The sequence below is a fragment of the Parasteatoda tepidariorum genome, chromosome 2 (assembly GCF_982258835.1).
Source record: "Parasteatoda tepidariorum strain Cologne lab strain chromosome 2, Ptep-v5.0, whole genome shotgun sequence".
Classification (NCBI taxonomy): domain Eukaryota; kingdom Metazoa; phylum Arthropoda; class Arachnida; order Araneae; family Theridiidae; genus Parasteatoda; species Parasteatoda tepidariorum.
The window spans coordinates 59,378,464-59,394,356 of NC_141756.1; the positions used below are offsets into that span (position 1 = coordinate 59,378,464).

Consider the following 15,893-nt stretch of genomic DNA (forward strand, 5'->3'; position numbering starts at 1 on the left):
AACTAAGGACGAAGTTAAACAAAGTGCTATTTTATGTTTACTTCATATCACACGAATCAATCCTGAAGCAATTCAAACCGATGATTATATTCAACAAGTAGTTGGTTTTATTTCGAGTTCAAACTTGGGCATCGTTATGGCTGCTTCTAGTCTACTCGAAACATTAGCAGAAAAAAGAAAATTAGATGGATTCCCCTGTGTTTCCACTATTGTTTCAATACTGCATCGTCTTTTCAGAGCTAGTCCAAATGATTTGCAAGATTATGCTTATTACACAGTTCCATCGTCTTGGATGGTTGTTAAGCTTCTGAGGCTACTTAGAAACTTTACTGTTCCAACTTCTTCTGTTGTAAGAGTGCGCCTTCTTGACTGCGTGCAATTAATCTTGAACAAATGTGAAGAACCACCGAAATCGGAGAAACTCGGGCGCACAGAGAAATACTCAAAAAACGCTATTATTTTTGAAACAATTTTGCTGATTCACCATATTAAAGTTGAAGATTCAGTGATTTCACGTGCTTGCTCGATTTTGGGTACTAAAATGCGGAATAAAGATATCAACATACGTTACTTAGCCCTGGATATGATGTGTTTGCTAGCAGAATGCGCAATTGCAAGAACAATTTTCCAACGAAATTTAAATTCCATCAAAAATTTGTTTTATTCCGAAGAAGATAGTTTAATTAAAGATAAAATCACCGATCTCCTATATCTTCTGTGCAATAAGAGTAATGTTATCCAGATCATAAATGTTTTGAATAGTTATGCTGAAATGTGTGATTGTACATCTTCAAAGGAAGAGGTGATATTGAAGATTGCATATTTAGCTGAGCAGTTATATGAAAATCCTACATGGTACGTCGAAATCATTTTAGCACTTCTAGAAAAATATCACTGCTATGTTAGAAGAGAAATATGGTTTAGATTTGTTGAAATAGTGAAGAAAACGCATAAACTCCATAGTTATGCGACTAAAAGAATTTTTGACATTATCAAGGATGGTTCATGCAATGAGAGTTTAGTGAAAGTGTCTGGTTACATTCTTGGAGAGTTTGGAAATTTGATTGCTGGTGATCCAAACGCTAATGGCAGAGTTCAATTTGCATGCTTACAAAATCATTTTCGCAACTCCTCTCTTGAAACAAAAGCACTTTTGCTTACGACATACATGAAATTTCTAAATTTGTTTCCTGTTCTTAAAGAGGATGTGAGTAAAATTTTTTTTGAGTTCACCAAACACTCAGATGTGGAAATTCAACAAAGAGCTGTGGAATATTTAAAGTTATCTAAACATGCAGGTTTAGAGATCATTTTGGAAGTGATGCCATTTGCAGAAAAATCAAATTCCATTGTTCTGAGTGTTTTGCGGAAAATTAGGCCTAGTTTACACAAAATTCGAATTTGTGATGAACCTATTAGCACACCGAATAGTACTGCTATCAGAACAACATCATTAAACCTTAAAAGTAACACCATTAGACAAAACGATAGACAAATTAAACGATGGGTGACAGAAAAACCAAAAGTGAATGAGTTAGCAAAAAAGAATTTTCAAAACCCCGTTCCTGGTTCGAGGCAGGTACATAGAGATTCAGATCAATTGACGGCAAAGAAATCGTATGTAGAAGTTTTAGCAAATGTTCTAATGTCTCCTATTAATCCTCCAGTTATTTCCACACCTGTTCGTGACATCATTTCTTTAGATCCTTTGCTCCGTCTCATTTGGCATAACAGTGGCGTGATTTTTGAGAATGACATCTTCCTCGTCACTTGTGATTGTCAGTTCAATAAAAGCATTGGACGTATTTCCCTCTGCTATCAAAATAAATCCACGTATCCATTTCGATATTTTTTACCAACTTTTTTCTTCCAAAATACGGCAAGACTGAAACTTTACATGAAGTCTTGTCAATCTATTCTATCTGCTGGTGAAAAGATTATGCAAGAAATCGGCATACAGTGTTTGGAAGAATTCAGTGAAAGACCCGAGTTGTCAGTTGGTTTCGAGTGCTTTGGTGAATTTAAAGAACTAACCATAAAGCTTCCTGTTACACTGAATAAGTTTTTTGAACCAGCTTTTTTTGAAGCAAATCAGTTTCGTAACCTGTGGAATAATTTCAGTGGTGAGGAACAAGAACTGGTGAAAATAATTCGTGCCAAATGTCCAATGGATAGGAATACGTTAGTCAATAAATTGCTTGGAATGCAAATGTCTGTTCTGTCAAATTTGAGCCAAAACTTGCCTGATGTTTATGGTGCTGGAGTTTTCCATTGTAGTACTTATCAAGCAGGAGTCTTATACCGTATACAATCAAATTATAATACTGAACAATATCGTATCTCAATGCGAGGAAAGAAAAAATCTGTACTTGTCGAAATTGCCAAGTTAGTGGAAAATTTGGTTTAGGCTGATTTTTCTTAGAAATTACTTTAGAAAAAAGAGGCATGTTTTGTATTTAATAGGTAGATCTCAAATAGGTCTTTCTGAACTTGAAATTTATTTCAAAATTTCCTAGAATAGAAGTTTCTTGCTTTTTCTTTTACTTCAGTTCCGAATAATTTTAATCGCAAACACCATTAATGTTAGACAGATAATTGTAGCTGTACAAAGTTTTTAACAACCTGACATATACTTTTTTTATTGTTATTTTCTTCTCTAAAAAATAAAAGACTTTCTTATATGACCAAAAAATTAAGCAGAAGCTTAGTTAGTTTTTCTTAACATGGTTATTTATTTGTTTTTGGTTTCAATGAAATATTTTTGCTGAAAAATAAATCAAAAACTGTAGAAAAAAAAAGACATTCAAAACATTATTGAGGTATGAATGCGTAAGTAATTTTTACCAAGTAAACAGACATTCAGTGCTAATTTTCTCCAATTCAAAATTTATGTGTCGAAATACAGTCTTGTGAAAAAATTAAAATGAATTTTTAATATTTTAGATATTATAGCTTCTTAAATTAAAAAACCATACGCACACAAATTTAGGTACTAACTACTTATTCGAGTCTTTACCTTCTACGATACTAAAATAATATGATTTTGATAATAAATATATGAAGGACATACAAAAAAACAAAATATTTATTTCCAAATTTCGTTCATTTCATAATTTTATTCAAAATTTGTTTGTAATATTTATAAAATTAATAATATATGAAATTGGCAAAAATAATAATTATGATCGTACGTTTGCAAAAGAAACTCAAAAACAGCTGTTGGGATGGAAGCTATGAATATCTTTGGAGTAGGATACAACCGGGAAAACAGCTTTTACTTTTAGATACATAAACATCAATTACTTTTTAGTTCCTGATTCTATCGTGTTTTTAAGGAAATTAATTTCAAAGACTATAATTTCATAAGGCAAATTCAAAATTTAAACGTAATCAGTGAAATAACTTCTGAGAAATAAAATTATGCTTAAAATTTAATTACTCGAGAACTATTCATTCAAATTTTGTATTTTGTCATGTAATATTAAATTTTTTAAAATAGGAAAAAATCTCTTTACCTAGCATTTTAAACTTTTTTGGCTATTATTAAGTAAAATAATAATAATAAAAAAATAATATATCATTAACAAAAAATTGTTTTGTCAAAAATTATCCTTGAAAAAACAAATTTTGCAATTGCGTGCAATTTTTTTTGATTCGCTTAAAAAGTTTGCTAGGTACACAAAAATACGCAAAAAGAGGAAATTAAAATTAAAGGGTCCAAACTTTCGACCGCTCTCCTGCTTCGTCTGCATCTGTCGAAGAAAATGTATGTTTATTCAGAGAAAGTAAGTTTTCCTGTCTGATTTTGCAACTTTAAAAACCATCTGCAATAATCTATTAAAGGTGATCGTTTGAACTTTTAAAATTGAATTCCAGAACGAGAAAACCTGATTATCAAACCAAAAGTTATTGCATTGTACATATCAATGAATCAATATCATGTTATTTATTTTATTTTACCACGTTTATATTAACTTGCCTTCGTGTATGTCTGTCTGGGTGGAATTTTGTAATCGATTTTAAGCTAACTTCCCGACTAACTACAAACTTCAAATTTAGCACATAGTTCAGAATTGGATGACAATGTATGAAAATGAAGAGAAAGAAGACATATAAAGTAAAATAAAATTAAAATTAAAAAAAATTTATATTTTCGCGATTGTCTTTTGTTGTCGATTTGATTATTTCAAATTAGTGTCCCATGTCAGGTGAAAAGTTTTTTATTGTCGGAGTATTTTTATTGGCTGAAAAATCACGTGTTAGGATCCAGTTTTTCCTCATTCATTTCCAGATTGTTTTGATTGTCATCAGCCTAAGACTAATAAAAGTCGTAAAGGTATTTTTTTTCTATAAAGATTTTTGTATCCTTAATTGGGTATAATATAAAAAAAACACAAGTACTTCCACTTAGTAGGAATAACATTTACCATGACTCAATGCTAAATTCTATGCCACTATCCACATAAATGCCACTATCCACATAAATCAATTATTAATAAAAAATCGAATATCAATTACTTTTCTTTATAATGCAATAAAATCTGGTGAGCAGCTATTTAAACGATCAGACACTTCGTTTGTTTATTTGTGGCTTGAAGTTAGGCTCGCAGAAAATGCCGTTCATGGGTTAAATTTAGTAGGAATAACACAACCTGTGACGTAGGCTATAGTATACCCAATTTAAAATTAAAGTTCTATTATTTTAGTAGAGATCTTGTAGTAGTCTTGACACGATGACGAAAGAGACAGCCACTGAACGCAAGCGACGACTGGAGAAAAAAAACAAAAGCGGTTAGAGTCCCTTCAACAAGAATCAGAAGCAGATACGTTTGCAAGATTAGCTAAATGGCGTAAACAAGTGGCAGAAGTTCCGAAAAATCAGCGTGTTGTCGGACGGAATAAAGATAAACGGAATAAAGATAAACAACGAATGGCTCAAGGAATCAAATCGCTTGAGAAACTGTGACTCGAAAGTTGGAGAGTCAATTCAGGAACATGAAGAAAGACTAAAACGTGCAGGTGTGGCTTATGCTCAACGATAACTGATAGGACAGATTTCTACTCAACTATAGACACTCACTATAGATAGATATAGAGTAGACTCACTATAGATACTCACTATACATACTATACTATACAATACTCACTATACTATACATACTCACTTTCTACTCAACCATAGACACATAGACTCTAGGCACTCTATAGACACTTATTGTGACAAGTGCTGTGTTATCTGCCAGAAGAAATGCTACCCTAATCAAATAGCTAAATATCGTTTAACGTCATCAAAGTCATACTTGTCACCGGAACTTGTCGCTAAAAATGATTTGCTTGTATGCTATCTATGCAATGCGCACTTGAAAAGCTCAAAAAATCATGCTCCATCTAAGGCATATTGGAATAACTTGCTACTAGGTGATATTCCTGGTGAAATTGCAGCAGTAACTGAACCAGAACGACATTTTCTTCACCGCATCATTCCGTACATCAAAATTATTAAATTTCCAGGCAGATTTGACCAATACGATTTCAAAGGACATGCCACATTATTTGCTTTCGATATCTTTGAAGATATTGAAAAACTGCCTAAAATGCTTCCTCGATCGAGCTGAGAGATAGGAATTATTGTATTGACTGAAACTCTGCAGAACTTAAATGTAACAAGAGACTAACATATCACCAGATCGAGTCTACAAGGCACTTGATTGGCTTATTGCAAATAACTCACTCTATAAAGATGTAATAGTAAATAGATTTGCTCGATTAATTAAAGATGTTATTCGCGTTATTCCGGCTCTGTCAAAAGTACCAAACGAACCAGATGACCAAAATGGTGATTCTCCAGCTGGTACTGCTTTCCAACGAATAACCGACCTAACACACTAAAGCTGTTTAGAAAACATTCAGACAGGACAGAATGGTGCAGCTGTTATAATTCGGATTGTAATTTTTTTCCAGGCAAAACGAAATAACGGTTACATTTATTTTAAAAGCACTTTCAGTTTCCTGAAATTTTATATCAAGCACTCTTTCTTTGCCAATAAGCTTAGAAAAATTTTGATTTTTTTTCAATGTTATGTTTGAATTTTATGAAACACAAGAAGGATCCATAGTTTGATGACCAACCAAACAAACTTCAAAAATCAATACGCCATTTTTCTAAATAAATTATCTAAATAAAGAAAAAATATATTTTTAAAAACCTCGTTTTTATAGTGAAGAATAATAATTGAAAAATAAAAATTTAAAAATTATAATTTAAAAAAAATTTATTTAAACACAAAACTAGAAAGCAGAAAATAAATAATCTAAATAAAAATATATACTTTTAAAAACCACATTTTTTGTAGTGAAGAATAATTATTGAAAAATAATAATTTTAAAAAAATATAACATAAGAATGAAAAATTTAAAAAATTACAATTTAAAATAAAAAAAAAATAAAAATAAAAAATAATATTTTTAAAAACCACGTTTTTGTAGTGGAGAATAATAATTAAAAAAAATTGAAAAAAAGAAAAACGTGGGGAGCATGAAATACATTACAGTACATATACACATACATATACACATTTTCTTACTCATACACATGCACAGCCACATATACATCCACATACATATGCATATACACAAACATATTCTACATACACATCAGATTCAGATATAATTACAATTACAAGTATACATACACATATTCTCAAGAGCACACATGCACACACTAATATAACATTACTGTTATGTATTTCATGCGCCCCACGTTTTTCGTTTTTCAATTTTTTTTAATTATTATTCTCCACTACCAAAACGTGGTTTTTAAAAATATTATTTTTATTTTGATTTTTTTTAAAAATCTTATGCCTGTTTGCTTATGTACACGACAAACATAAATACTATTAAAACTTCTGATCTTAAAATTTATTTTGTGGCTCAATTTTAATGAAGAATACTCTATGAGGATACCGTAATATCTCACCAACTCTAAGTAGAATCACCGAAAGATTACAAAAGGGGGAAAAAATAAATGATTGATCAGTTCAGCAATTGTCTAATGCTACATACATGATAAAAAAAACTCGATCATTTTTCTGTTTATTTATTAATTTTTTTTCAAAAACAAATTAATTTTTATTGTCTTGGATTTTACATCTTTATATAAATACAATGTAATAAACCGTTGGGATCACACAATTACAGCTAACGTAAGCTGTACTGCAGCAGTCTTTGTTACCAGAAAGCTCGGAAATGAAATCTCATAAAATTTATGAGTGATGTGTTTTTCAGTTTGCACTCATCATAATTCATCAATTTTTGCATAATACAAAAGATTTTCTGTAATTTATCACGCTGTAAAAAAAATCCGAATCAAATTACGGTATAAAATGCCGGTAATTTGGTTGCATCTTCTCTAAAATCCATTTTACCATAAAATTTTATACCGTAATATTTACTGAAATATTTATAAAACTGGGGTGATTCAGAGATTTTATGGTAATTAATACTGTAAAACTGTAGTTTAATTATTACTCTATATCAGATATTTTGATCAGTTATATGTTCCGGTAAAAATGAATTTTATGGTAAAATGTACTGGCACTCTGAATGCCGGTACTTTTTACCGTAGTTTGATCCGAAATTTTTTACAGTGATGACAAAAGCAAAACATCTGTCTCACTAATTATTTCTGAACAGTTTTCATCATTTTTATTTGATCAATCTGAAAGGCTATATATCGATTATTGTTTCGAATACAAATCTAATTTTAGAAAGCTTCCATTGATTTTCTTTTATCGATTCCATGATAGAAAGAAAGAAACAAAGGTAATAATTATTTTTCAAATGAAGATATATTTAAAACTTTCACTTTTGAAACTTACCAATTGACTCTCGGATGATGATATGTCGGATACTTGTCCCCATCCCATGACTAGAGTGTCTAATGTTCGAATTGGCTCCCACGCATACACTTTCAGAATGTCTTGGGCACCACTAAATAAGCACGCGCCATTTGGACTGAAATATATTTTCCTGCAATAGAGAATGATTTACAAGGATCAATTACAATTTTAATAGATCAAACAATTTTAAGAGAAATTATAAAAACACTTTGAAATAAATTGAAATGTATTAAAATGGTAAAAAAATTTGTCATGCTGATTATTAAGCGTGATAATCATCAGAAAATTAGGGGTGTAAATAATTGCCTGATTATTAGGGGTGATAATAATCAGGTTCATAAACTGTTAAAGATTTCAGAGTCTAATAATCTTTTAAAATGTTCCAAACCAACCCTAATTAAATATGAATAGACTGTTGTGATATAATGTACCCATTTTTAAATTGTTTTAAAATTAAAATAAAATTAATTAGAGAAATTGTTTATCTGTAAATTTTTTATCCCTCAATTAACAGTATTTTTTTAAAACTGTTTCTATTTTTTTTAAAAATTATGTTCACTGGTACATTTGAAACCAAGACTTTTCCCATCGTTCGGCAATAGGGACGCATATTTCCTCTACGGAAGGATGAATAAGGGATAATTTAGTAACAGCCCCCCCCCAAGGACATATTGAAGCTCGCTTGAAATGGAGACATATTTTTATTGTGTCTCTATTTCAGTTTTTCTTTAGACTTAAAAATAGTACAATTTATTTATTGTAAATCTAATTACACAAATATTGAGTGAGAAATTGCAATCGTAAAAGAGGCTGTATTCCTTCAGTTATAAATTGTGAGGGGGCTAAGCCCCCCCCCCCAGTTTCACGGTCCCTGGGTTTGTCTTCCAAGTTTCAATTTGCAATTATTTATGAGTATCAAAATATTTATAAAACACTGGATATTGTTACATGATGCAGGGTATTATAATATCATAACATTTATAAAATTAAAATATTTATAATATTTATAATATCATAACATTTATAAAATTATAATGTTTATAATATTATAATATTTATAATATTTAAAAAATAAAGACAATATATAGCACTTAATCAATAAAATTCAATAATGAAAACGCAATTAAAAAAAAATAATTTTAGAACACTACTGACTAATGCTTTATAGACCTGAAAAATATTTATTGTTCGAGAGAGTAGATTTAACATGTACGAGCAGTAAATGAGATATGCTTATGCTTATAAATTTTGCAGGTTGTTATTTTCTCTGCATTATATATTTTTAAAAACTCATGAGAAGAATTATAAGCATAATATATTATACCTAAATAAATAGAATTCATATGCGTGAATAATAATTTTAAATGTTATAAATAAATATAAATTTAATTTAAAAAATTTACAGGGGAAACAGCTATAAGACTAAGAGATGTGAGTTATAAGCTTATAACCTGATAAAATGGAATTCTTTACTATCTTATTATCTAAATCAGTATGCAAGTAAGAATTTGTCAAGTAAGAGATAAAGATTTTTCTCAGTCTTAGAGCTAGTTCTTGAAAGCCAATTTTACTTATTCTATGCCTACCTACTATGAATTGGATTTAGTGTTTGAAATAGAATAAATTTTGTTTCCAGTTGGGGTTCAATCTTTTGAATGCAAGGTTTTTCTTGGATTTCTTTCATCTCAACATAGATTATAGTTTTGAAACAAAATAAAAGTAATACGCTTATGAATTGAATTTCTCAAATATTATGACTTGAAATCTCAAATGTTTATGGGTTATTTGAAAATTAAATTTTCCTATCGAGATTATTATTTTACTTAATTTTGTTTTTCAGCATTGTTTAAACCTCAAAGTCTAATGAGTTTAATTTACGTTATTCTATTATTCGTGTCTTATTGAGTTTATTATTCTTGATTTAATTTTTCAAAATTTGAATAAACTAGTCATTATTTTGTCCTGAATTTTATTTTGTCATTTAATTCTTCGAGCAAATAATAGTGCCTGAATAGTTAAACTGCTGACGTAAATTGATATTAGTCGTGAAGTGTTTTTCCTTTTGGTTAAAATAAACAGAACTATGTTTCTATGGTGCTCAATTTTAGAGAATTGCGAGCTAGTAGTTCATATTGCAGGAAATCCAATAAAAATTAAAAATGGACATTAGAGATTTTAGGATATTTGTGGGTGGAAGTGATACTAAACACCTTACGAAGATAACTTATCTTTGGCATTATTTTTATGTCTTTGGTGGCGTGCTTAGGTTTATGGATGCCCCAAGAGCAACATTACAAAACAACAAGCTCGTTGCTCTAGTTCTTCAATTTCGAACTACCTGCCTAATGGGAACTCATAACCTAATGGGATCATGAACATCACTCATGATTTTCAAGATAACGTACCATTGTGCAATATTCCTTACATTATTTTCTTAACCTTGAAAGGCATTGCCACGAATAAATTTTTGCGGCATTCCTCTCTTAGATTTTTTTAAGTGTAAGAGTCATTAAAAATATTTAGAACATTCAGTTAGAAACGGTTTACGAGTTTAAAACGGCTTACAACTGAATGATTAGGAGATCATAAATACAAAACTAAACGATTTTTTAACCATTATAACTAGCAAAGTTTATAAGCAGTAAAAATAAAATGCAATGGGACACATTTTCGTTAGGTAATAGACATGAGACCGTGGAATGTGTCTCATTAAGTTTATCAGGCGGTGCCGTCTATCGCGAAGAAGAGGAATACTAAACTTCTTTGTGTTAAGTAATTTTGCAATGCTGTCATCTATGCGAGATTGCAATCCGTTTCGTATTCTAATAGTCCAGGGTCACCAATTGGGAATATCAAGAAACTGGAAACTCTTCATGTGCTGAAGAATTGGTAGAAATAGTGTGGTGTCAACGCTAGGATTTGAACCCCCATGCAGCCGAAGAATGTACCCAACTGTAAAAAATTAAAAAGCTTCATAAGTTTGGTCTAGCTGACGCAGATAAATTTCTGGCTGTTTTAAGCTGATTAGGTGCAAGCAATAAATAAACGACTTTTCTCACAGTTAACTATTTTAGATCAGCTTTTATGATCATTTAACTGTTTTAGTGAATATGGTGAAATAAAAATTAAATAAATTTGTTATTTATCCATTTTTTAAAGAAATTTCTAACAGTGTATTCCTAATTTCTTTTTTTAAATACAAAGAACATTTTAATTTAATTGCTGATCTTAGTTTTTTGAGTGCAGATGCCCGAAATCTTAAATATTAAATTTTTTTTAAAATTATATAGATATTCATTTATAAAATATTTTTCAAGAGCCAAATAATTATCTGCTAAAAACTTGATTGCATAATAAAATAACAGCAATAGACTAAAGTTCCTTAGTCATTCATTGGATGCTTTCTTTAGCTGAAAGCCTGGGGCTGTTGATTCATTGGTCATACTACTCTACACACCACTAAGTTCTCGAGTTTCAACTTTTTTTAATATTCTTGATAATTCCATGAGCATCATGGACGAAACAAGCCAGTCATGTTTGAAATCGCATCAGTCGATTAATAAAAAGCATATAAAAATATTTCGCAGATTGTCTATGTTATTTAAACGGAACTTATTAGCGATATCTGGATCTGCCACTTTTTCAAGAAGCTTTTTCGTAAGTTTTTCCAGTAAAAGTTAGAAATGGAAATATTAATGAAATAATATATTCATATTCAATAGAAAATAAAAAAATAGGTATGATTAAATTTTTTGGAAAGAGCATATTCCTAATAAAACTGAAAAGAAATATAGATATAAAAAAAAACACTTGCAATAACTCTCTTTTCTGTCCGTAATTGTTATTTATTCGTTTTTCAATGACTTTTTTTTAGGTTTAATGATTTTTTATTTTTTTTTCCAATGCTCAAAGACATTTTTTTATTGATTGAGGAATAAATTACTAATATGCTAAAGGTAACGTGATTAAATTACGTTATAAGCAAAACTAATAGCATAATTACACTTTATAACTTAATTACAAATTATAATAATGCCTTTGACACCCGGTGACTGAGCGGTAGCTCTTCTCGCTGTCGTGCCACAGGTCCCTGGTTCGATCCTCGGGCTGGGCAAGGTTGACTTAGCCTTTCATCCCTTCAGTAGGTCGATAAATGAGTACCAAGCATGCTTGGGAACTAAACACTGGGGGTTCCGCGTTCGGCTGACGACCTGACCGGAACATCTGCTCCTGCACCCCAGAGCCCAAGGTCAAGAAAACTGACATGGGCATTGTTGGCCTTGGCCCTCTATGGGCTGTCGCGCCACTGAGTTCAGTAGTAATTATACCTTTAAAATTATTAAAAATTTTTTTATTTCATTCTGAAATACTTTACATTGTGTTATTATTATGTTGCCTATAAAATACTTATTTTCTTAGCTGCCGCAATCGTGAATGGATTAATCTTAAGCAAATGTAACTGTATTTGGTACATGTTAAATGTTTAGATATTTTACAGTAACAATAGCATGAATAAATTATTCTATCAAAAGCTGAAAAGTTTATTCATCTAATTTTATTCGAATCGATGATAAACAATATTGCAGAAACAATATTGTGATATTCTATTCCTTAAAAAATATTTTTATGAGTGGATCATTTATAGTTCTAAAGAAAATAAATAACATGCACACATTTATTTTACTTTACTCTAATACTTTTGAAATAAATAAAAAGACAATTAAGGGAAAAACAGAGAAATTTAAAAAAAAACAACAACTTAAGTCTTTTGTGAAATAAAACTAAGCTTTTAATAATTCAAAACTCACGTTTTTAAGATTATTTTATGTTACACTAACGATAAGAGTTAAAGAAATGTCGCAGCATGGTTAATTACGATGATATTACATATAATTTGAAATAAATTAACCGCTTGATGCTTATATGCTCTAAAAATATAATTTTAAGAAATCAAATATTAACACAACTAACAAGGAAGTGGAATTGGAAGTATGTATTTACAAACTTTTTAACTTGAGATATTTTATTCGATTAAAGACAAATAATATGTTGTTGACAAGTGTAATTAAGTTTAAATTATCAAAACAAAACATTGCAAAATAACAAATAAAAAATTTTTTTGCCAACTTTTCTTTCTTCATCTGCAAACCGTTTTGATTGAATCATCTAAAAAGGAACTAGCTTGCTAAGAGAAAATTTAAGTGAAACTCATGTATTATTAATAAGTTGTTTTCTTATGCAATGTACGGGTTTTATGTCTGTAATTATGAATAAATAAGAGTATTTATTTTCGTTAACACGGCAGAAAATTTCTTATAAAAAGAAAAAAAACTCCACGTTAAGAAAATAATTTTTCTTACTTTCTCCCAACTCTCGATTCTGAAAAACGACTCTCAGGCTGCGGAGATTAAATCTTATTTTTTCGTAAAAAGTAGCATCATGCTCGGATTTCAGTTAACGTTATCAATATTTTTATAAATATTTTTTTTCAAAAATAAGTTATTATTATCATAAAATATATTATTTTGATACTTTAAAAAAGATATTATCGAAAAAAAAATATTTTCTAAACGACTATTGTAAAAAATTAGCTTTTTGACGTCTAAAGTTAAATGATGTGAAAAGACACAAGTTATGTCCCATACAATCGTATCGATAGTATAATAAAGTCTTTTCTTTAGTATCGAAACACAGAAACACTTTCTATGCCTGATGAAACACAGAACTGTATTTCTGTGCTTACATCTCTATTTTACTTTGCACAAAACCCGTCCACCATGTTAACTTTGATTTCCATGTTGGCAAAATGCTTATTATTGCTGACTCAAATGGACTCATAAGCAATGTTGGAATTTTCATTAAAAAATTTGCTGAATTAACCGGCAGTAGTTCGTCCCTCTGATTAGCCGTAAAGTTTACGGTAAAGACGCTTTTGCATTTACGGTTTTGAAATCGTTTTCAATTAGTATGGTTATAAAACAATGAAATAAAGCTATACGTTTTTTTTAACCATTTACAACTAGCATAGTTTCAAAACCATACAAAGGAAATTAAACTCAGACACAGCTAATCTTTTCATTAGGTAATCATCATTGGAGAGTGCAGGACACAAATTGAGGAGTACAGGACTTCGGAAACTCTTCATGCGTTGAAGGAATGGAGGAAATATTGTGGTGCCAACGCTAGGACTGGAACCCAGTTCTGTCAGTCATGAGATTAACGGATTAGCCCTCTCAGCTATAATATGTACTCAGTGTCAAGGAACTAAGTGGCTTCATTAGGTTGGCTTAAATGGTAAGATAAAATTCTGGTTGTTTAACCATATTAGGAAAAAACAATCAATATAAGTTTTTTTTCCTTACACTTAACAGTTCGAATATCATCTTTTTTTTTAATGTTATTTTCCTGTTTTGGTCAAGTATGGTAAAATAACAATGAAATAAATTGCTATTTAACCATTTTTGACGAGAAATTTCTAACAGTGAGTCACGATGGCTCAGTGGTTAAAGCACTGAGCTGTCATTGCGAAGTATTGTGATTCGATTTCCGGCAGCCCCTCCATGACCCTTTCTCCTGGCTCGGGATGGATTGTAGATAGCTTTACTTTACTCATGGCCTTAAGAGGTTTGATTATTGCGACCTGAGACTATTTAGATTATCATTAAAATATTACAATAAAATGAAGAAAAAAAACATTAAAATTGTTAATTATGTTAATATTTTCAAGTACACAAATGCATCAGTTACTTGAAGATTACATTATGTGGTATTAATACATTGTATTAATTAAAAGACAAAAGAAAGACTAGTACTTTTCTGCTATCTTATACTGTCAATTATGTGTCTTTTGTCCCTTAAATAAGATGCTTCATTGCAGTAACAAAATAATAATATTTGGCATCATCAATGCTTTTTCACTTTGTTTAAATTCTACTTATATACAACACAAAATTAAGCCTTCTTTACAAGGATATTAGCAGACGTAAAGGCTTAGAGCATTAAAATAATAAACCACGTTTTCTTGTTCTTCAGAAGTTCGGTTTTCAAAACGTTTTTGGTAAAAAACACTGCAATTTATACTTGGATAATAAGAGGTTTTGTGCTTTATTCCGTCATCTAGTGAAAATTCTTAAAACTTTACAAAAATTTTTGGAATCCTATCTGGAGACAGTACAAAGGAAAAGTTGGATGCAAAACTGGCTCCTCCGGAAAACATGCCGTATCACTATAATGCCTTAAGTCTTCAATATATACTGGGTGATTACAAAATAACTTTGCCGATATATGATCCTCTGAAGAGTATACATTTTGAGATAACGGGAAAGAAAATGTACATAGGTATTATGTACAATTACGTTCTAGAATACTATTATAAACGATTATGCAGTTTTCACGGTTATGCTTAGAGTGACAAAATTTCGAAATTTTGTCACTGCAACATCCACTTTTTTTTATAAATAATAGTAATCCTAACAGTAGAAAACTTAAAATTGAGTTGAAGTATTTTTAGCGCAAGAAATTGCGACATTTTGACTTTACTAACAAGGGAAACTAGGGAAGTGTGACTCGCCAATTTTGAAATAAACTAGTGGGATGTATGCCTTATGAGGAATAATTTCAGGGGGCTATATTCGTTTCGGCCCATAGAAGGTCCTGTGAGAGATAAAAAATAATTCAATATATAGAAAAATCGGTATTTTATTACTTCAATGCTGACTATTAGTTATTGTAATTGTCTCATACTCCAATTAATTTAGTGGTACTGTCACGTACTATATGATGCATATTTATTGTCAAAATTGATTTCGAAAATTTTATATATCTGTAGTTTTTCAGAAAAACCTGTTAGGTTAATTTAAAAAAAAATTTGATATCAAATTTTTTTAATTTTTTTTTCTTCAAAAAACTTTCCAAATTAATTGGAGTATGTAATTGCAAATCAATGAATTACTAATTAATTATTATTGATTAACAATTAATTAGAATTAATTATGA

At 30.0% G+C, this 15,893-nt stretch overlaps 1 protein-coding gene across 2 annotated transcripts in view; it reads right to left on the bottom strand.

The window, feature by feature from the left end:
- Positions 1 to 15,893, bottom strand: part of LOC107447723 (katanin p80 WD40 repeat-containing subunit B1) — a 208,029-nt gene that overhangs the window by 37,924 nt on the left and 154,212 nt on the right. For both annotated transcript variants that reach the window (XM_087157399.1, XM_087157398.1), the window contains exon 9: positions 7,878 to 8,028. In XM_087157399.1, coding sequence (XP_087013525.1) covers positions 7,878 to 8,028 — 151 coding nt within the window. The remainder of the gene's footprint in view (positions 1 to 7,877; positions 8,029 to 15,893) is intronic.